Source organism: Eleginops maclovinus, chromosome 13 (genome assembly GCF_036324505.1).
Source record: "Eleginops maclovinus isolate JMC-PN-2008 ecotype Puerto Natales chromosome 13, JC_Emac_rtc_rv5, whole genome shotgun sequence".
Classification (NCBI taxonomy): Eukaryota; Metazoa; Chordata; class Actinopteri; order Perciformes; family Eleginopidae; genus Eleginops; species Eleginops maclovinus.
Genome location: NC_086361.1, coordinates 22,835,950 through 22,858,357, shown reverse-complemented (window position 1 = coordinate 22,858,357; position 22,408 = coordinate 22,835,950). Strand labels below are relative to the sequence as shown.

General features: G+C 40.1%; 1 protein-coding gene across 1 annotated transcript in view; it reads right to left on the bottom strand.

Moving 5' to 3' along the window:
- Positions 1 to 22,408, bottom strand: part of ptprua (protein tyrosine phosphatase receptor type Ua) — a 187,213-nt gene that overhangs the window by 6,898 nt on the left and 157,907 nt on the right. Inside the window, 9 exon segments of the mRNA XM_063899996.1 lie at positions 829 to 1,143; positions 3,330 to 3,479; positions 4,266 to 4,401; positions 7,349 to 7,503; positions 7,651 to 7,767; positions 8,771 to 8,868; positions 14,054 to 14,090; positions 18,797 to 18,814; positions 22,245 to 22,321. Of these exon segments, the coding sequence (XP_063756066.1) occupies positions 829 to 1,143; positions 3,330 to 3,479; positions 4,266 to 4,401; positions 7,349 to 7,503; positions 7,651 to 7,767; positions 8,771 to 8,868; positions 14,054 to 14,090; positions 18,797 to 18,814; positions 22,245 to 22,321 (1,103 nt within the window).

The window sequence follows — 22,408 nt, the reverse complement described above, 5'->3', positions numbered from 1 at the left end:
CTCCAACTCACAGGGGAAAACTGTGTGTGTGTGTGTGTGAGGGTGTGTGAGGGTGTGAACTGTTAATCCACTGGCAGCAAGAGGAAGAAGAGGAAGACGGAGGAGGAAGGACAGGTCGCAGCTGACAGGCATGGTGTGGATGTTGAGCAGGAATACAACATGACAGAGCGGCGGTGGGGAGGCGGCAGAAACACAAACACCTAATGTGTGTGTGTGTGTGTGTGTGTGTGTGTGTGTGTGTGGGGGGGGGGGTAGATAAGGAAGTGGTGAAGCTGTGACGTCTCGTGTGAATCAAACTGACATTGGTGAATGTGTGGTTGTAGTTTTTTAAAGGCCGGACAAGTGGCTGATCTGAAGGGAAGGTCACTTCAAGTCTCCACGTGTTACACCACGAGACCACGTATGGAAGCCCGGAGAGGCCAAACTATGTGAAACAATTACCTTTGATGGTTTTGCATCTGACAAAGAAATAACTTAGTATCTCGCTAAATCAAATATCTCATTATTTTAAGATAGTGAGTCATACATTTCATATAGTAATTCAATATGTTGACAAACTAAGGTATGATTTCATGATATGTAGTCTTTATTTTAGGATATTAAGTCATCTCTCAAAGTCTTTTTGAGACACTTGGTCATTATTTTAGGATACTTAGTCATTATTAAAAATGTCAAAATCATTATTTTGACATTTATTATCAATCTATAGATCATAATCGATTAATTGAAGAAACAATCAAAGACTAAATGATTCAAAATATTTCGCTAGCCCTATTAGAGTAATCTGTAAGTCGTTATAATCGTGTGACCTCCAGCCTCGGCTCTTACCCAGGCGGAGTTGGACTGGTTGAGCTGGTTGAGCATCACCACCGAGGTGCAGCCGTAGTCGTACAGAAGCCTCCAGAAGTCGGTGGTGGTGCCGGGCAGCGGGTGCGGCGTCACCACGAAGGCGGCGGGTCGCAGGAAGCTGTCGGCCAGCGCCGCGTTGATGTAGTTGCTGCTCTCGCCCTCCGTGGTGACCAGGAAGGCCAGCGAGCGGTCCGGCGGGAGGACGTCCATGCTGCGGTTCTTCTCCCGGTTCCTCGGCATCAGAGAGATGCTGCACTCCTCCACGTCCAGGTGAGGGGTCACCGAGTTCAGGGTCTGAGGAGGAGGGAAGATGATTTTGTGTTTTAGCTCTTTGGTTCCTTATCTGCTGTTTCCTGAAATAAGGCCAGTCATAAAACCCAATTATTCTCAGGATCAGCATTCTGATTCTCCATTTACTCAATTAATGGACCACAAATCTGTGGGAAACTATCCGATGAAGGTTGGTGAAGCTTGAAACAAATATATGTACTATAAAGGTAAAGATATCTACTTTCATTAGGTAAGATATTTGACATTTCACTAAACCTTCTTATGTTTGTATACGTATTTGTATTGAATGTTTTCTGGCACATTCTTGGGATGACTTCTAGTTTTTTCTTGGATGTATAATTATTTTAAAATATGTTTATTATTAGAATAATTACTCTTATTATTTTTATTATTATAATTATTTTAATTGTTACTTTTTTATTATTAGAATAATTATTTTTTATTTCAAATTCATTGATTTTCTTAGTTTTTCTATCTTTTTTGTTCTATTTATTTCTATGAACAATGTGTATACAGCTGTGAAAAATGTGAACTGTAGGCAAGGTGTGACTACGCTTGTGTAGAAGCTGAAGCTCAAACAAAAAAGTTAATGTGCGTGTTTGAAACTGAGATTCTAGATGGAGAGATAAAATAAAAGGCTGAGAACAGAGACGTTGATGAGAGGAGACAGCCGCAGCGGAACGGAGATGGGATCAAAGAGAGATGGACGGAGAAGATGAAAATACTGTCAATACATGACGAGCACGACTATCTCCAAATCATCTCAGAGAAACTTTAAAAAACACATTAATTATCAGACAAAATCCCCTCCAGGCCTAAAGGATAAAAACACAACCAGCCCGGTCTCATACATTATGAATAAGCACATTAGGAAGCAATGGGAACTGATAATCTAACGCTTCGTCTGGGAGCGGCTCCTGTTGGGTTCCACAAATATATTTCATACATTGCATCTAGAGTACGAGTTGCAATTATGCGAGGCTGTCTCAGTGATGGAGGGTAATTGTACTAAGTGTGGAAAGGAACATTTTAATTACTATGGGGAAAGGTCAGCAACCAATAACACCATTAAGACTGGGAAAACATTACATCTCGAGGCTTATGGGTAACTATACCGGACTTAAAGAGGCCCTATTATTCTCATGTTCAGGTGTGTATCAGTATGTAGTGTCTCTACTTTAAAGAGTCCTCTCCTGCTGATGTTCAGGTGTATATCAGTATGTAGTGTCTCTACTTTAAAGAGTCCTCTCCTGCTGATGTTCAGGTGTATATCAGTATGTAGTGTCTCTACTTTAAAGAGTCCTCTCCTGCTGATGTTCAGGTGTATATCAGTATGTAGCGTCTCTACTTTAAAGAGTCCTCTCCTGCTGATGTTCAGCTGTATATCAGTATGTAGTGTCTCTACTTTAAAGAGTCCTCTCCTGCTGATGTTCAGGTGTATATCAGTATGTAGCGTCTCTACTTTAAAGAGTCCTCTCCTGCTGATGTTCAGGTGTATATCAGTATGTAGTGTCTCTACTTTAAAGAGTCCTCTCCTGCTGATGTTCAGGTGTATATCAGTATGTAGTGTCTCTACTTTAAAGAGTCCTCTCCTGCTGATGTTCAGGTGTATATCAGTATGTAGAGTCTCTACTTTAAAGAGTCCTCTCCTGCTGATGTTCAGGTGTATATCAGTATGTAGTGTCTCTACTTTAAAGAGTCCTCTCCTGCTGATGTTCAGGTGTATATCAGTATGTAGTGTCTCTACTTTAAAGAGTCCTCTCCTGCTGATGTTCAGGTGTATATCAGTATGTAGAGTCTCTACTTTAAAGAGTCCTCTCCTGCTGATGTTCAGGTGTATATCAGTATATAGAGTCTCTACTTTAAAGAGTCCTCTCCTGCTGATGTTCAGGTGTATATCAGTATGTAGAGTCTCTACTTTAAAGAGTCCTCTCCTGCTGATGTTCAGGTGTATATCAGTATATAGAGTCTCTACTTTAAAGAGTCCTCTCCTGCTGATGTTCAGGTGTATATCAGTATGTAGCGTCTCTACTTTAAAGAGTCCTCTCCTGCTGATGTTCAGGTGTATATCAGTATGTACTGTGTGTGTGTGTGTGTGTGTGTGTGTGTGTGTGTGTGTGTGTGTGTGTGTGTGTGTGTGTGTGTGTGTGTGTGTGTGTGTGTGTGTGTGTGTGTGTGTGTGTGTGTACCTGAAACTCCTCTCTGATGGGCGAGGTGTTGCTCTGCGTGTCGACCTTCAGCATCTCTTTATACGTCGGGGCGAACTCGTTGACAGGGATGGCGGTCTCTCCGCACAAACAAGCCTCCAGGATGGCATCGTGGATGAACACGTACTGCTCCTGAGAGACGGCGCGTGGGGGAAAAAGGCAAGCACACATTTACCCACAAGCCTTTGCTGCACTTATGAGCCTCCTAGTCATTAATTGCCCACTTGTGAAGCACAATGCAGGATTTAATACTGCCGTTGAATGTTGACTAATAGTCACAAGTGTCAAACGTGTTCTGGAGCTGCGTGCCCACTCGCAGGCATTGTCCATGCTGTCTATAAATGGGCTAAAAAGTGGTGAAAACACACATGAGAGCAGCACTGCCCACACTCACTCGTTAAACGCCGTAACGAGCTGTGCAATTAACGAGGAAATTTGTTTTGACATCCAACCAAACAAAAGACCAAAAAAGCGAGCGTGCGTTCAGAATCACAGCCGTAAAACTGTCCAACTTATTTATCAGTTTCAATGTGTTCTGTAATGGCTGAAGTAATTATGCGGCGGGTCGGACAAGCTTCAGCTGAAAAGGTAAAATGAATACGGGGATAAATATCATTGCTTTGTATTTCTGCCCCGTCTCCACTCACACACTTTAAGGACCAGCTATTAAAATGTTTTCAAACTCTCAATAAGGGATGGAGGTGTCTACTTGAAAATTGGACAGACAATTAGCTTTTTCAAATGTCTTTTAGACCATAAATATTTACCCTCCAATCCATTTGATCTAGTACTGAATGAATTTGGTCAAAACTAAAGGCGTTGCATACTGTGTCTTGCCTGAGTTACATTCAACTGAATTCCCATGCAGGCTGCAGTCTAATGATGCATTGTGGGTAACAGCGTCTCTCCGACACTCACCTCGGTCTGGATCATGTTGATGCGTCGGGAGCAGAGGGTCTTCACGCAGTTGTAGATGTCCACCACCCCCTCACACTCGGCCATATCCAGCATGACGTCCAGCACGATGTAGCAGCCGGTCCGGCCCGCCCCCATGCTGTGCAGAGGACAGAACACACGAGCCTGAGCATACAGCGTTCAGGGGGGGCTTAGTGATGTACACACAGCATAAATATAGATTTTGTTATATATATTCTAGTCCAATGTTCACGTTTTCATACCAATATTCTACTAGATTTCATTCAGTTTTCTTATTGGACATTTTACTTTCATTTCTTCTGATTTTCATTCATTTTTCTTTAATACAACTTTAACTTCTTCAGTTTATTTAACTATTTTTATTTGTATTGATTTAATATTCTCATAGCACATTCTTACCTTACTTTAATCTGAATTTTATTAATAATTTCTATGAACATTTGCCTTGAAGTTGACTTCAGTATTTTCTATTGAATTGATTTCATATTTTCATGGCAGGTTGTTACTTTATCTATTAAACAATATAAATAATTTCATTGTTCTTTTATTTAATCATATATTGGTCATACTTACTTCTTATATTACACACATGTATTCTTTCCCATTTTATTTTGTGTATTTCTTTATTGAATATACAATAATTAAAGTTGTAAGATTCAGAATCTGAAAACTTTTGGTGCTTTTAAAATACATCTGACTCAAACTCTGGTTCCTCCTCCTTCATCAGTACATTTCCTTCTTATTTTACTCGGTACATAACAAACCAACCTCCTGCAGAGCGCGGACACACTGAAACCAGCCCATCATTTATGAGTCAAACCGCTGGGGGACGGTTGGTTGATTTTCTGCACGGTGACTACTGACCCACCTCACTGACCCTCATTCTTCCTGCACCTATAGCGAACCTATATTACAGGTGTGTGTGAGCGGTATAATCACATGTCTGGTCGACCTGCTGACGCCCCATGCACACAGCAATCAGGTTATGAAAGGTGGAGGAATATACAAAAATAAAATAATGATTGCAAGGACAGAGAGGCGGCTTTGCTTGTACAGCAGGTGGGTGTAATGGGAGTTGAGCTTGTGGTAAAAGTACATAAAGCTATAACTACAGTTGAGCGGCTCTGGGGGTAAATGGGAGTCTACCAATCAGGGCTTCAGCGCTTCCATCCCATGCCGGTAAAAAGCGTCCTTGGATGAGATTCTTAACGTCAGTAGCTTTGGATAAACTAAAGGACATTTAACAAACATATTCCACTGCACGGAATGTATTTTGCCTGCCGTTAACGTACTCTATGTTACATGTATACATTTTACTTAACACTGCACTGATGCTCTGCACTATTTGAATGTGTTTTGTCTAAGTATTCAGGGGCGTTGTAGGAGGAGCCTGGGAGTTTTGATGTTACTGCCAAAACTACCCTGAGGCTACTGTGCAGAAGACAGTAAAGCCTTTGAATCTGGAATCTTTGAAAATAGTTATATTCATAGCACAAATCCGGATGAGGATAAGGGCCACGACGTGATCTCAAAATGTTTCGTTTTAGAGTTCGGAGATTCAAGTCTTAATTCTGAGAAAAGTAAGAATTCGAGAAAAAGAAATGTGAAATCTCAGAAAAAGTAAAGATAAAAAATCAGAAATCTGAGAAGAAAAAATGTAAGTACGAGAAGAAAATCTGAAATTGGAGAAAAAGTCATAATTGTGGAAAAATAATTAGATTTTTTTTCAGAACTCATAAAAAAAACAATTCACTTAATAAAATAATAATAATAATAATAAAATAATAATAATAATAATAATAACAATAACAATAATAATAATAATAATAATACTATTCATAATAAAATAATAATAATAATAATAATATTCATAATAAAATAATAATAATCATAATAATAATAATCATAATAATAATCATAAAATAATAATAATAATAATAAAAATAATAATAAATAATAATAATAATAATAATAATAATAATAATAATATTCATAATAAATAATAATATTCATAATAAAATAATAATATTTTGGCCCTAATCCTCTGCTGTGCTGAAGTAAAACGCACTTTACAGCACATTTATGTTGCTTTATTCCAATGAAACTGGAAGTGTAATGAAAATAAATAGGCCTCTGGACTTTAAGTAGGATTATTGTGTTTGAGTGCTTTTTTAATTGTTCATTTTTAAGTTTTTCTTTCGGGGTTTCAGTGGAGTTAAGACGTGCACTGACTGGTGGTATTTGGGCTTTGTCGAAAGCAGAAGAAGAAAACGAAAAGGTCTGCAAATGTGTGTCAGAAATCCCTCCTATCCCCCCCTCAACCAGGCACGGTTTGTTTACTTTATGTCACTTTTTTTTACCATATTTCTCAGTGAGCTCTAATGCAAAGACTTGCGAAGCGCATAAATCATTCACAGGTGGAGGGAAACGTCCCCGGGAATTTAAAATCCTTCACACAGAAAGGCAGACAGTTTCCTTGATAGTCAGAAACCCAGCCTCCGCCTACGTCTTTGTGGATTTCTCGCCGATTTTGTGTAAACATCCTGTCGTAAAGTGTTATTTCACTTTTCAGGTTTCTGTGTTTGTGTCACTTTCCACCTACACAACGCCGAGGAGCCGGGAGTTATTTTAGGAAACGTCAAAAAAATAAACACAGAGGAAACAAACAGAGAGGAATGACTGTGGTGAACATCAGAAATATATCACTGAAGAGATGGAGGAGCTCCTGAGGCTGGAACTATCTTAATATTGCTTTTATCCAGGGGTTATAATGAGCTAAGAAAAGGAACTAGAGAATGTATTTAAATATGATTATGAGGAACCGGTACCGTCTACAAGCTGTGATGAACACACTGACGCATCAACAATCCAGTACTTTAATAAACATTATTCAGAAATGGACCATAAAGCATAAAGACTGCTTTAGATTTGGGTGCTTGTACTATATTTTGATGCTCAATCACTTGCACTTTCCTTAATTAAGATGCAGGTCTTGTAGTATTGCTGGATTTCACTGTAAGACCTGAGTACTTCTCCCTCTCTTGTTTTTAGTAGAGCTGTGTTACCTGCAGTGCACCACCACCGGCCCCCCGTCAGGAGGGGTGGAGGCTTTGACGCGGCGCAGGAAGGCGAGCAGGCCGGTGGCGTGATACGGGACGCCGTGCTCCGGCCACGACGTGAAGTGGAACTGACACACCTCGTGTTTGGCCGGGTATCCTCTCTGCAGGAAACACAAGCAGCTCTTATTTTGAAGTATTTATTTACCTAGTCGCATACAAATGATATCTGATTGATCCATATCTGTCTTTATAACTCTTGGGGTGATGTTTTTCTGAGCCAGATGAATAACAAAAAAGTAGTTCCTCACCCTCTCCATGGCGAAGGTGCGCACCGTGTACTCGGCCAGCGTCTCCGTCTTCAGCAGCGTGATCTTGATGTCTCCGTACAGCTCCGTGTCGTCCGGCCAGTACTTACAGCACTTCATCTGGAAACACAACCCAGAGTTCAGACAAACACACTCACACTGCTTCACACACTCTAAGCTCTCCTCCTGTGTGACCTTTTCTTAATATTTACCACAGGTTTTCCAATCATCTCCACCGTCAGATTTGACACCAGAAGAGACTCAGAGTTCAGATAAGCGAGTTTATCCTCTGACTGTCTGATTAAAATACAGAAAAACCTCCACTTTCAGGTTTTACACTGAATCTCTATTTTATATTTCAGTTTTCAGAGGCTGTGGACTCATTTTCCAAACCTAAGAAGAATTATAAAGCTATTTTAACTTTACTTATCTCAATAATCATGTGTTCTTTATTTATTTTTATATATATTCTTTGCTTTACTAACTAAAAAGTATATGTATTAAATACGGTACGGCTAATTGCAATTCATATTATTAACATATATTTAAATAATAAATAATGTCAGTTCTTTTCATTTATTTAATCGTCATTATTTGTATTTTTTTCTTAAATGAATGTAGAAATTGTTTGTACACTAGAATGCATTTAAAAAAAACTAAAATAATAATAATTAATACTTTTATTATTATTTCATATTATTATTAAAAAATAAAAACTGACCTTTAATAAAATACTGTATGCACTTCCATCAAATACAGTATACAGGTGCAGCTGTGCATGTTCAACACTGTCATCAGTGTTTCAAGCATTTCTTGGTGCTTTGTTGTTCACTGGAAGCTCAACCCCCACTCTGTGTACTGTAGATATAGACTGGAGTAACCTCCTGTAAACATCCAGCTGTGACCTTGCAGCTCTGCCTCCAACACTAGATCACTCATGTTCCTCCCACGACTCAGAGCAGTAGCAGCAGCAGCAGCAGCAGCTCCTCTCATAATAAAAGGAAGCTCCACAAATACACCCCCCCCCCCCCCACACACACACACCCACCCCCACCTCCATGCAGCCATCATCCATCCTCACTGCAGAGGTCACAGGACAAAAAGAGGGAAGGGGAAGCCTTACCCTGCCCACCTCCACCAGCTTGGTGATCATGACAATACTGAAGCAGTTCTCCTGCCAGACCATCCGCCAGAAGTCGTAGATCATCTCCTGCTTTGGGCCTGCAGGGGGGGAGGAGGAGGAGGAAGAAGAGGAGGAGGAGGGATGAGCCATAAGTCAGAGAAAATAGCAGCAATAATCATGAATGTAGAGGCGCTGTGTAATCCATGCCAGAGGATGGAGTAACAGTGTGACAGCGGTGAACTATACGCTACGCTCAAATGTCATTTCAATACTCCCACAAATCCTCCACCATTGTGCAAACAAGCGGCCGTATCGCCTCCCCCTCCGACACAAATCACTCCGTCCCACACATTATGACACTTTCATTGATTTCATTACAGCGTGCCGTAGATAGTATCGGATCCTCCTCCTTCATCCTCTGACTAACAGAGCAAGATGTCTCTTCATTTGCACCACGCACGGTTTAATGGAAACATCATCTAGCCTGTAACACACCTGGACGACTGGAAGGTTATAATCTGTGTTGGAAGAGCAGTTTTGAATCTTGATGCATTTATTCATTTATTTGAGGTTTTATTTACAAAAAACACTTTGTATTTACTTTCAAAAATGGGGTTAACCTATTAAGTTATACAGTATATGTAAAACCAATGAAAATTGAAATGATAAATGAACAATAAATGAATAGATAATGTGTTTCTTATTAATGGTGCAAAATTATTATAACTAGTTAGTTTTGCATTTTATTTAAAAGTATATATATAAAAAAAAAAAGTTAATTTAAATAAAAAAGAGTCTTCTTGCAATTTTATTTACTTCTCATATTATTAAATATTTTATTCTTTTGTATTAATAATTATAATTAATGTATCACTATTTTATATTATTTATTATTTTTATTTATTACTTATTTTCATTGTTAATACATTTGAATATTCTTTGTTTTTATCGTATATTTTCTAATTTATTCATTAATTTTCATTTATTATTTTTGAAACATTTGTAATTAAATACTAATTTCCTCCCTTATTTTAAATATTGTGTCAAATCTCAAAGTGAAAGATGCTTAATTTGAAGGATGACTAAAAAAAATTCTAGGAGACCAAATAATTGAGTGCAAATCTGTGCACAGGAAATGCATTGTGGTTGTGTTCAGAGAGAGCAGAGGAAACACAAGCATACTTAAAAACCCTCTGAATAAAAAGGACTTCAATTTAAAAGATCCCCCACATTTGAAAAGTCCTTTTGTACGCAGCACTGTTCATAGGAAACAATAAGACAGCAGCAGCCTTATCTTTGTGATAAACACGCTGCTGCTGGGGAGTGATCAAAGAGATGAGAGAGCAGGAGGGGCAATGCCTGGGATGAGAAGCATTACACCTGATAAAGAGACAGATACACACGGCTGCGTAAAGGTCTCTTCGGAAAGCAAACACGACAAAACACACTTATTTCACTTCCTTTTCTTCCACACTTGCCAAGAAGATTAATCAGAAAGTGTGCACTTGACTACTGGCTGCAGGGCGGAACCTGCAGAGGCTGCGAGATGCAAAGCAGAGGGAGGAGGAACACTCGTTAAAAAGCAGAACAAGAGCAGCGACGTTTCCCTTTAATAACAGACTGTTTCATGGAGGCTGACCCGAGGTGAGCCCGTTTAACAAGAGCACGTAGGAAGACACTCTGACCAGGTTTCCTCCTCTGCAGAGTAATGCACAGCTCCCCCCCGCCCCCCCCTATAGAAGAAGAATCCTTCACTTTAAAGAGTCCTCTCCTGCTGATGTTCAGGTGTATATCAGTATGTAGAGTCTCTACTTTAAAGAGTCCTCTCCTGCTGATGTTCAGGTGTATATCAGTATGTAGAGTCTCTACTTTAAAGAGTCCTCTCCTGCTGATGTTCAGGTGTATATCAGTATGTAGTGTCTCTACTTTAAAGAGTCCTCTCCTGCTGATGTTCAGGTGTATATCAGTATGTAGAGTCTCTACTTTAAAGAGTCCTCTCCTGCTGATGTTCAGGTGTATATCAGTATGTAGAGTCTCTACTTTAAAGAGTCCTCTCCTGCTGATGTTCAGGTGTATATCAGTATGTAGTGTCTCTACTTTAAAGAGTCCTCTCCTGCTGATGTTCAGGTGTATATCAGTATGTAGTGTCTCTACTTTAAAGAGTCCTCTCCTGCTGATGTTCAGGTGTATATCAGTATGTAGAGTCTACTTTAAAGAGTCCTCTCCTGTTGATGTTCAGGTGTATATCAGTATGTAGTGTCTCTACTTTAAAGAGTCCTCTCCTGCTGATGTTCAGGTGTATATCAGTATGTAGAGTCTCTACTTTAAAGAGTCCTCTCCTGCTGATGTTCAGGTGTATATCAGTATGTAGTGTCTCTACTTTAAAGAGTCCTCTCCTGCTGATGTTCAGGTGTATATCAGTATGTAGCAGTCTCTACTTTAAAGAGTCCTCTCCTGCTGATGTTCAGGTGTATATCAGTATGTAGCGTCTCTACTTTAAAGAGTCCTCTCCTGCTGATGTTCAGGTGTATATCAGTATGTAGAGTCTCTACTTTAAAGAGTCCTCTCCTGCTGATGTTCAGGTGTATATCAGTATGTAGAGTCTCTACTTTAAAGAGTCCTCTCCTGCTGATGTTCAGGTGTATATCAGTATGTAGTGTCTCTACTTTAAAGAGTCCTCTCCTGCTGATGTTCAGGTGTATATCAGTATGTAGAGTCTCTACTTTAAAGAGTCCTCTCCTGCTGATGTTCAGGTGTATATCAGTATGTAGTGTCTCTACTTTAAAGAGTCCTCTCCTGCTGATGTTCAGGTGTATATCAGTATGTAGTGTCTCTACTTTAAAGAGTCCTCTCCTGCTGATGTTCAGGTGTATATCAGTATGTAGTGTCTCTACTTTAAAGAGTCCTCTCCTGCTGATGTTCAGGTGTATATCAGTATGTAGTGTCTCTACTTTAAAGAGTCCTCTCCTGCTGATGTTCAGGTGTATATCAGTATGTAGTGTCTCTACTTTAAAGAGTCCTCTCCTGCTGATGTTCAGGTGTATATCAGTATGTAGAGTCTCTACTTTAAAGAGTCCTCTCCTGATGATGTTCAGGTGTATATCAGTATGTAGAGTCTCTACTTTAAAGAGTCCTCTCCTGCTGATGTTCAGGTGTATATCAGTATGTAGAGTCTCTACTTTAAAGAGTCCTCTCCTGCTGATGTTCAGGTGTATATCAGTATGTAGAGTCTCTACTTTAAAGAGTCCTCTCCTGCTGATGTTCAGGTGTATATCAGTATGTAGAGTCTCTACTTTAAAGAGTCCTCTCCTGCTGATGTTCAGGTGTATATCAGTATGTAGAGTCTCTACTTTAAAGAGTCCTCTCCTGCAGATGGTTTCTGATCTGGGGTGAATCTGTATGCACAGCACAATTTGCCGCTTCTTTAGACTTCTAGAGTGTGCCTGGCATTTTCTCCTCCTCCTCCTCCTCCTCCTCCTCCTCCTCACCCACCTCCTCCCTCCTCCTCTCCCTCGTCTCCGGACATAATAGAGAGTTAGCCCGGAGCACCTGCTGCCTGCCGCACACATGGCCGCCTTAAGACTCGTCTGAGATACAACAAATCAGCCGCAACCTGCCGTGACAGGCGGCCACCCCGGGCGCCGGAGAACCTCAAGAATACAGAGTGAGAGGCGGAGTGACAGCTTTAATGATGCACTGTATGCACTGTACGTGTGTGTGTGTGTGTGTTTGTGTGTGTTTGTAGGAGTCAGTGGAGGTGCAGACATGTGTTGCTGTAATGAATTGGATTTACTTTGGCCTCTGTGACCCAGTAGACATTTTCAATTTGTCCCATGAAAGCAGGTAGGTTAACGTAAATGCCCTTAAATGTTTATGTATGGATTCCTTAAGGAGTGCATGAAATCCCCTTAAAGATTTCTTTGCATGATGTAAAAGAAAATCCCTTAAGCTACTTAAGTTTGCCCTTAAGTGCCATTAGAAGATGCTTTTCCCCTTAGGTTTTATACACATCCAGAGTAGTCTCTTAAAACTGAAACACAAACCCTCAGGAAGTGCTCAAATGTTGTAGTGGGGAAACGATGGTTCTGCATCTACCATGTGAGTGATCATTGGGCCCAGAAGGACTTTTTCCCATTGACTTACGTTGGGAAAAAGACGTGTGTAAAACTTGAATATCCCTTATTTAAAACAATAGGGTCCAAAAGGCTATGAAAGACGCTAAATGCTGAATCCAGAGTTACTTTCTCTCCATTCATTTGACAGATTCTGTAAGACTTGGGTAGTTTTGTACTTGACAGTCCGGCAATTTGGCTTTATGCGCCTTTGAGCAGCTTCCATAGGAATAAACAGCTCCAACTCTGTCTCCAGTTGTCTCTATACATCCATGGGAAAACCCACTGGGCACTATGAGCGTGCTCAATCATTCAGAAGGATAACTTCGACTTTTGACTCTAGAAAACTTGAACCATGACAATGACAAACTTGAGGAATTATTCCCATCCAAAACTGGTTTCAATAGACAAGACATAGTGTCAAAACAAAGAGCAGTTGCAGTTGTTAGTCTGGGCTGAATGGTGATACTCTGCAGTAACGTTCCACATTAAATATCCTTCTGTGCTGTAATGTTTAGAGACAGAATACAGTGAAAAGACTTCAAATCCAAAACTTTAAGGCAGTATTTCTTGCACAGGAAACTGGTAAGTGTGTACATTAATGTTGTTAAAATATTGCATTTCGTCGTATTCTTAACTTTAAGGATTTTGCAGATGTCACACAGTAATCTTTCCACCACTGCTTGATCTCTCGTGTGCAAAATGTGAAACAGAGAGAGATTTTGGGAGGTTACTTTTATGAAGCGGCAGAACTGAGACCAAAGCGAAGAGAGGGGGGGAAATCAGAGGGGGATTAGGGAGTTAAAAAACATATTCAGTGAATAAATAGGATCAGAGCCGGCTGAGAATAAAGAGTGTCTTGCTCTGTCTGTCTATGTGTCTGTGTGTGTGTGTGTGTGTGTGTGTGTGACTGTGTGACTGACATCAGAGAGGCACACATGCAGATGGCGGGGAGGACCCTCTGTGTTACAGTGCAGAGTGACTGACAGCTACAGTGCCTTGTTTTTTCACAAAGTGACGCTTTACGGGAGGAAATCCAGATGTGAGCGTGAGGCAACACCGGCTCCTTGATGTTTAATAATTCAGCAACGTCATTTAAATGTGTGTCAGCTGGGCAAACAACACATTAGCAGTCACACACACACAGCGCTGCCAGGGGCTTTATGCTCACCTTGAGTTGCGATGAAGTGATTGGATCGCTGGTAGCCCTGTGTGACAGAGAGAGAGAGAGAGAGAGAGAGAGAGAGAGAGAGAGAGAGAGAGAGAGAGAGAGAGAGAGAGAGAGAGAGAGAGAGAGAGAGAGAGAGAGAGAGAGAGAGAGAGAGAGAGAGAGAGAGAGAGAGAGAGTTAATGATCACATGTGATGAAGTGAAACTTGGAGGGCTTTTATTTCAGCCCTCGCATCCATTCTCATTCTCCATCTTCAGCAACACGTCATCTCTTATTCATCTCAGGGTGTCTGCTAAATTTCTGCTCTGGAGATATTTCAGGGGCCGTGAAACTAATCTGCACCGCGCTATCGCTCTGCTTAAACTCAGGGGCGGAAAATAAGTTAAAAAGAACTATATTTAAGTAAAAGTTGAAGGTGTTTGCACTTAAGTACTTCTATTTTCTGCTACTTCTACTCTACTTCAATTCAGAGGTAAATGGTGTACTTTTACTCCACTACATTTATTTAATACCTCTAGTTGCTAGGCAGATTAGGATTAATGATGGTAAATATAATCTCCCTTAAATCAGACTGTAGTTCACCTGCAGTAAATCCAGCAGCTACCCTGCAGTATACAAAGCCATTCAAACTAGCTGCACCTTTACCAGCTCTGAGAACACTTTAATGATCAATCATTATAAAACATATCAGAGATATTATTCTGAAATGGACCAATCAGACAATGACTACTTTTACTGTCGCTACTTTAAGTACATTTAGAGGAGAGTACTTTCTACTTTCACTGGAGGAACATTTAGAATACTTTACTGTGACAGAGTATTCCTACACTCTGGTACTTCTACTTTACTCAAGTACAAGACCTGAGTACTTCTACTTTACTCAAGCACAAGATCTGACTACTTCTACTTTACTCAAGTACAAGACCTGAGTACTTCTACTTTACTCAAGTACAAGATCTGAGTACTTCTAATTTACTCAAGTACAAGATCTGAGTACTTCTACTTTACTCAAGTACAAGATCTGAGTATTTCTACTTTACTCAAGTACAAGATCTGAGTACTTCTACTTTACTCAAGTACAAGATCTGAGTACTTCTACTTTACTCAAGTACAAGATCTGAGTACTTCTACTTTACTCAAGTACAGGATCTGAGTACTTCTACTTTACTCAAGTACAAGATCTGAGTACTTCTACTTTTACTCAAGTACAAGATCTGAGTACTTCTACTTTACTCAAGTACAAGACCTGAGTACTTCTACTTTTACTCAAGTACAAGATCTGAGTACTTCTACTTTTACTCAAGTACAAGATCTGAGTACTTCTACTTTACTCAAGTACAAGATCTGAGTACTTCTACTTTTACTCAAGTACAGGATCTGAGTACTTCTACTTTACTCAGGTACAAGATCTGAGTACTTCTACTTTTACTCAAGTACAAGAGCTGAGTACTTCTACTTTTACTCAGGTACAAGATCTGAGTACTTCTACTTTTACTCAAGTACAAGATCTGAGTACTTCTACTTTTACTCAAGTACAAGATCTGAGTACTTCTACTTTACTCAAGTACAAGATCTGAGTACTTCTACTTTTACTCAAGTACAGGATCTGAGTACTTCTACTTTACTCAAGTACAAGATCTGAGTACTTCTACTTTACTCAGGTACAAGATCTGAGTACTTCTACTTTTACTCAAGTACAAGATCTGAGTACTTCTACTTTACTCAAGTACAAGAGCTGAGTACTTCTACTTTTACTCAGGTACAAGATCTGAGTACTTCTACTTTTACTCAGGTACTAGATCTGAGTACTTCTACTTTTACTCAGGTACGCGCCTCTGCTTCAGGTTTTGTTTAAGGCTCTCAGAGAAAACGGCATTGATTCAGTTTTTCTCCGGGTGTGCGTGAGCCAGGTCATTACATGCAGGCTGAGGGAGCTGGTTTTTTTTTTTTTTCAAAGGCGGCCCGGTGTGAGGTGCTTTGCATTCAGCCGGTGCCGCTGATCAAAGGTAGATTGACAAGTGAGGGATCTTCAGCTCGGGGAGTAATTCTACCTCGGTGACACTGACTGATCAGGCTGTCTGCTCTCTGCTCGGCTCGGCATTAGTGCAGTTATGATACAGTGTGCACGCTCTGCAGGGCTATTAGTGGTGCTGTGTCCATCCACTGGAGAGTGTCCTGCATGCAAAGCAGCCCGGCACTAGAGATCCACAGAGTTAAGATCACAGACTGTGTAAATCATGGAAATATTGTTATTTTTTAAAGTTACAATATCTTTCTTGTTACATTCTTTGGTTGTTTTTCTAAGATTTGATCCAATTGATCTGTATTTATGTTATGCAGATTCCTCGTGTGTGTAAGCCTACTTGGCAACAAACCTGTTTCTGATTCTGACTACAGTGTAAAATAATAATTCACAAGTACAGCATTCCAAACTCTACTCAAGTAAAAGCACACAAGTATGAGCATCAAAATATACTTGAAGTACCAAAAGTACTCGTCAGGCAGAATGGCACAAATCAGCACCATATATTGTTGTCTTATAATTATAAATGTATTAATAACTCAGTGTTATCTTAAGACGGTGTGTATTTGAATTATTTTAGACACACACTGGCTAGCTTTACCTATAATAAAATATATGAGTGTGTAGGTCATTTCATATTCTGTTTTATAATCTAAATCTGTGAATTAAATATACTGAGAAAAGAACTTGAGTAAATGTACTTAGTTACTTTACACCACAGCTCCTCACTTACAGGTTAAGTGATTCCAACTGCAGGGTAAACATTGGTACACATACTGTACAGACGCCCCGACACACACCGATATACACATTATTCAGCCGGGCAGGCACACAAATTACATTCCATAACTGTCATGCCACAAAGGGGAAGTTGAGATGGATGGCCATTGCTATGAAAGAGTGCGGCGACCCTCATTCCCAGGAGCCTCCGTTGCTGAGTTTCCCTGGTTCGACCAGTTTCCTGTCTGTCACCGTGGCAACCACATTTTTCCAACAGCAGGCGAGTTGAAAAAATAAAAAACATCAAGCAATGTGAATTCATAATGGAGCGGGAAGAGAAAAATAAAATACATGCAGAGTCGTTTCAGACGTGGAAAGCGCATCGATGCAATAAAATAACTTACAAATTTGGCTCACTCCGACTACAAGCAGTGACAAATCAGTGTGAATCTGACCTTGGTGTATGAAAGTAATAGAAAATCAGTGCTTATATTTATCATGCATCTCAGAATCACTTTTAGGAAGACTTTAAACGTTAATAGAAATCCTCCCTGAAGAGAGTGCTGATAAATCCTCAATCATAGTAATTTATTTGAGATCAACAAATCCAAACCACTTAGTCTGCGTTTGAAAACCAGCTGCAAGTGGGTGGACAACAAGCCTCTTTACACAAGTTGTGTTAAGTTGCACACAAATGATAGATAATGTGTGTTTTGTAAAACTACCCACTGCTGTATTTAAGATGCCAAGGGACTAAAATTATCAATGCTGCCTTGCCCTGTTGCCAAAAACCCCTGTGGAGTAATTTGAGTGGGTGGAGCAGTAGAAGTTGCCACAGCATGTTTTTATGCACCCACTATCTTTGATGAAGACTGACTTTCAATATGCTCACATCTGTTTGAACATCTGTACATGAATCCCAATATTTTTCACCTGCTGGCTGTCAGGAAGGTGATGGTTTGGGGAATGTAAAGAGAAAATTGTGCTATCAATTGCAAACGATGTTTACAGTGCTAACCTTTGACAGAACAGAAAGCTACAGCTGTGTATTAGCTCTGTGGCAACTTGTCATCTCATAGAACTCTGCTGGAGTATGAAATGTTACAGAGATAAAGAATGCTTTGCAGTCATTTGTTAGAGAGGATTTATAGGATTTACTTTATAATATCCTAAATGACTAACAAGCTATCCAACGAGCTAACTGACAGTTGACAAGCTATCCAAAAAGCTAACTGACAATTGACAAGCTATCCAACGAGCTAACTGACAGTTGACAAGCTATCCAACGAGCTAACTGACAGTTAACAAGCTATCCAACGAGCTAACTGATAATTAACAAGCTATCCAACAAGCTAACTGACAGTCAACAAGCTATCTAACTAGCTAACTGACAGTGCACAAGCTATACGTGCTAACTGACAGTTAACAAGCTATTTAACTTGTTTACTAGAGAGATACTGTTGTTGGAACTTGCTAAGCAACGAATAATATGTTAACTTCTTGGCTAACCGGAAGTCAACAGTCTTTAAACACAGTCTTTGTCAGTAACACAAGCTCAAAAAGTGGCCCTTTAGTTAGCGAACAAGTCACCATATATCAAGAGAAACCCCTATTTCATAAGGACCTTTTCCTGTGTCCTTTTATGGTTTGACTAGACAATCCCTACTCTATGAGATGCTAGATGAATATCGGTTTCTTCACTTATTCCCCCACCATTGAATATGTTTCTGAAAGACCTACTTGCTTGGATCTGAGTTGCTTGATCTAACCCTTGGCATACTATCAGGCCTTTTATCTGACTATGGATGAAAGAGGACACTGCTGCCTTTGGTTTGGAAAAGGATTAAACTCAGGGGGAAAAAGTGATGGCGGACAGGCTGAGCAGCTCAGAGCGGGAAAAGGGAAGGAAGATCGGCTTTAGGAGGGAAGCCAAGGAGGGCTGGCAGGGGCAGCGTGAAAAGGCAGAGGGGATGGAAAAGAGAAGAGAAGCAAGGTACTTACTTCCCTGTTTATCCGAATCTAAGAATTGCCAAAAGGTTGAACACAGGGGGCGGAAAACAGAGAGACAGAGAAAGAAGAAAGTAGGGGAGGAAACAAGAGCTAGTTATTGTGATTAAATATGAGGAAAGAGGGTAATGAATAGTTAGAGAGCAGCTTGCCTTGAGGACCTGTGGAGAGAATAATGTTCAAAAGACTCAAATTCCCACAAAAGGCCCATTTAGTCTTTCTTGTGTAGTTTTTCCTCTGAGTCTATCACTTTCACCATCCTACATCTACATAAATAGCTTTAAATAAAGAGGCCTAAAGAGAAACTAGTCTTTGATCTAAAGCCAGTGATGACATGGTTGTCCTTGGTGGTAATTGACACTTTAGCAAGTTCTTTAATGAAAGAGTTCATAGTGGGGATGATGCCTTCGGGAGATACAGAATGTCATTCAAACCATTTTTTTTGTGTTAATTGCTCAAGGTTAACACTTCTTCTTCAAAAGTTGCCGGTGCTCTGCAGCAGTTGGATGCTAATTACATATTAGATGACCTTACTATGAACACCAGGAAGAAGTGTGCAAGTGATAAGAGGATGGGAAAGTTGTGATCGGGGATTGGTGTGCGTCAAACTTTCATGCACAAGTTCAATTCAATTAGTCTGTCCTTAACTACAACCAATAGTTGAAACACTCGCATAAAAATCCTTGCATTGGACACAACAATTGTGGTTAAACATCATTTTCCAGTTTCCCATTATTGTGCAATATTGACATTTTGCAACCACAAAAAGGTGATGTTTTTAGCAATTATTTGGACAAATACAAGCCAAATTTTCATAAAATGCATTGGAAGGGTGAAGCATGAGCAAATGAAGCTACCATTGAAGTTTGGCGAGCATCCGATTCACAGGGCGGACACTCATATTATTTTTCACTTATGTAAACAGACTTGGCAGAGGATTGCGCAATCTGAGTGCCCTTCTAGTTTGGCACCAAGGTTGAGTAGACAGTTAGCTGACTTGTTTTTTGGCAGTCAACTATAACATGTAGATGTACTCCGAAGGTTCGTGAGATCTGGGAACACATTGGTAAACATTCACATGACGATAAGAAAAGTTGTTATCCAACAGATTAGTAAAACCACTTTGGGGTAAAAACCAAAAGTGAATATTAGTCCATGAATGGAAAATTGGCAGAGCAGGAAGTAGATCTCTAAACTTGTTTCCTGTGATCATCAATGGGAAAGACCACTAAAATATCCAATTCACTTAGTTTTGGGTAAATTCTTAGTAAGTAATAACCCCTTTGAGATGCACCTTCTCATTTTCAATGGTGTCCTCAACAACGTTAAGCGCAAAAGGACAAAACATTCAACAAAATGATCAATTTAGACGATAAAAATAAGCCAAAAAAAGTCAATATCACACGAAACATAGGCAATGAGGATATTATATTAAACGTGGAGCCTTACAATGATTGCTCATCAGTGAGGGAATTAATTAATAAATAAGTAGAGTTAGAAGTTCAAAGTTGAATGAGCTAAATTGTATAAAAGTGGAAATCTCCAAGTGTACTTTAGGTTGAAATGGTCAATTAAGTGTGTTGTCTTCTCCTTCCATGATGCCACACAGACAAACAAAGACATAAAGTTTAATACATTTCAAGCCAAAGCTGGGAGTTGTGACTTTCGGATGTATCTGCTCAGCAGTTACGTCCCACTCTCATTTGTCTTTCTCCCAACCAATTACTGCTGATTCCAACACGAGTGTGACAGGCGTCCCGTCCTGGGCACCAGAGCAAGAAGAAGAAGGAGAAGGAGAAGAAGGAGGAGAAGGAGAAGGAGAAGGAGAAGGAGAAGAAGGAGGAGAAGAAGGAGAAGAAGAAGAAACTAACAGACAGTAAACGCACCATCTCTCCACACTCTGGTGATGGCGGTGTCGCTTCTGCGTTACACCTGTCAGCTTTAGACGCTGACAAAAGGAACATGTGAAGAGGTGACACAGAAAAGTCGCTTCTAATTTTGAAGTACTACTTTTGTTGCATTGGATCAAAGTTTTTTTTAAAAGTTCAAACTAACAGAACACTCACTGTTGGCTAGAATGTGTATATATTCATTTATTTTTGGAGGAGAGTCTTCAGTAAATCAATGATATAATTGGTCGGACAGTAAAATAGCATTCTAGGTATAGAAAATCCAAGAAATATTCCTCAAAATCTAAAGAACATCCTTCTTTTCTTGGGTAGGAGTGTGAATTAACGACACTAGAAGCTCTTATCTTTTATTTAAGATGACCTTTTCAGCTTTAGGAGTTCTTTTTGTACTTATTTAACCCTGATTGCCTAAAAAAAACATCAGCGTGGCTCTTTTGTCCCGAATGGAGTGGGTAGATGTTTTATTTTTAATGAAATCTGTTCTGAAAACCCTTCTTCATCCGTCAGATCTGTCATGTTCTGTAAACCCGTAGAGGTTTACATAAAAAAGCAAACTAAATCTACTCCTAGCCATGCCAATAAAGACATTTTCTTAACCTGCATGTGAATAATAGGGAGAGAGAAAAGGCTAGAACTTTCCCGTTTAACCTTTAAAGAAGAAAAACCCCATTTGTTCCAACCTTGGCGTCTCTCAATGAATCATTTGGAATAATTTTTGCTTCAGAGTTGGGAGCCAGGGGTCTTGGCATGACATGCTGTAGACGGCACACTTAATGACAGAAAGGTCCTTGGAGCTTTTGTCCTAATGGAGCCCTCGCTGAGCAATAAAGGGGATAAAGTGGCACAGTAGGCTTTGACGTTTGGCTTTAACCAATACCACCCACATACGCCGGCTACCATTACCGATAGGGCTCCTTCTTCCCACTTCATATTCCCTTTTGTTCGATTGAAACAAAGGAGGTTAAACAGCATGCAAGGACTGTTGAGTTTTTCATAATCGCCTTCAAGTGACCCCTCAATTACCTGGCATGTGCTGGAGGAAAAAAGTCTTTGAAATAAGTTTTTTGGGGGGCCATGTAGCACAAAATCTGTCAACATATGGTCTGGCGGGAGTGTGCTCTGCTGCAGGGACTCGAGAGGCTGCCTGATAACTCACTCGAGCTGAACTGTAGGTGAGATCAAAATATCTGAAGGTAGATGAAAGGATCAGCCGGGTTATAGTGACTCAAATTGAGGTGCTATGTGGCCTTTCAGAGAATTTGGATGAGTCATGAGGCGAGTTGCTCGGAGCTTACGGGCTCTTGTGGGATCTCTAGGTTGAAACCTCGGCTGTATGAAGTCGCACACATGGATGTATGTTGCTGTATGATACTGAATGACAGAGAGATCACAGTACATCAGATGGTGTGCGGACATGTCCTCTGGTCAAGCACCACAATAGAATATGACTTGTAGGAGCCCTTAAGGCAGAGCTGTCAGCAGAGTGAAGAGAGGAGGGAGAAGGAGGACAAACACGACTGAAGGTGACTTACGTCGATGTAGTTGGCGTTGACATAGTCGGAGCTCGGGTCTGCAAGCAGCGAGTGGAGCTTGACTCGATGGCGATCGTCTAAAACGCACAAAAAATATTCTGATAATGAAATTACAAGACAGACTCCATCAGTGAACATATTGGCTTTTCTAATATAAAAGCAGA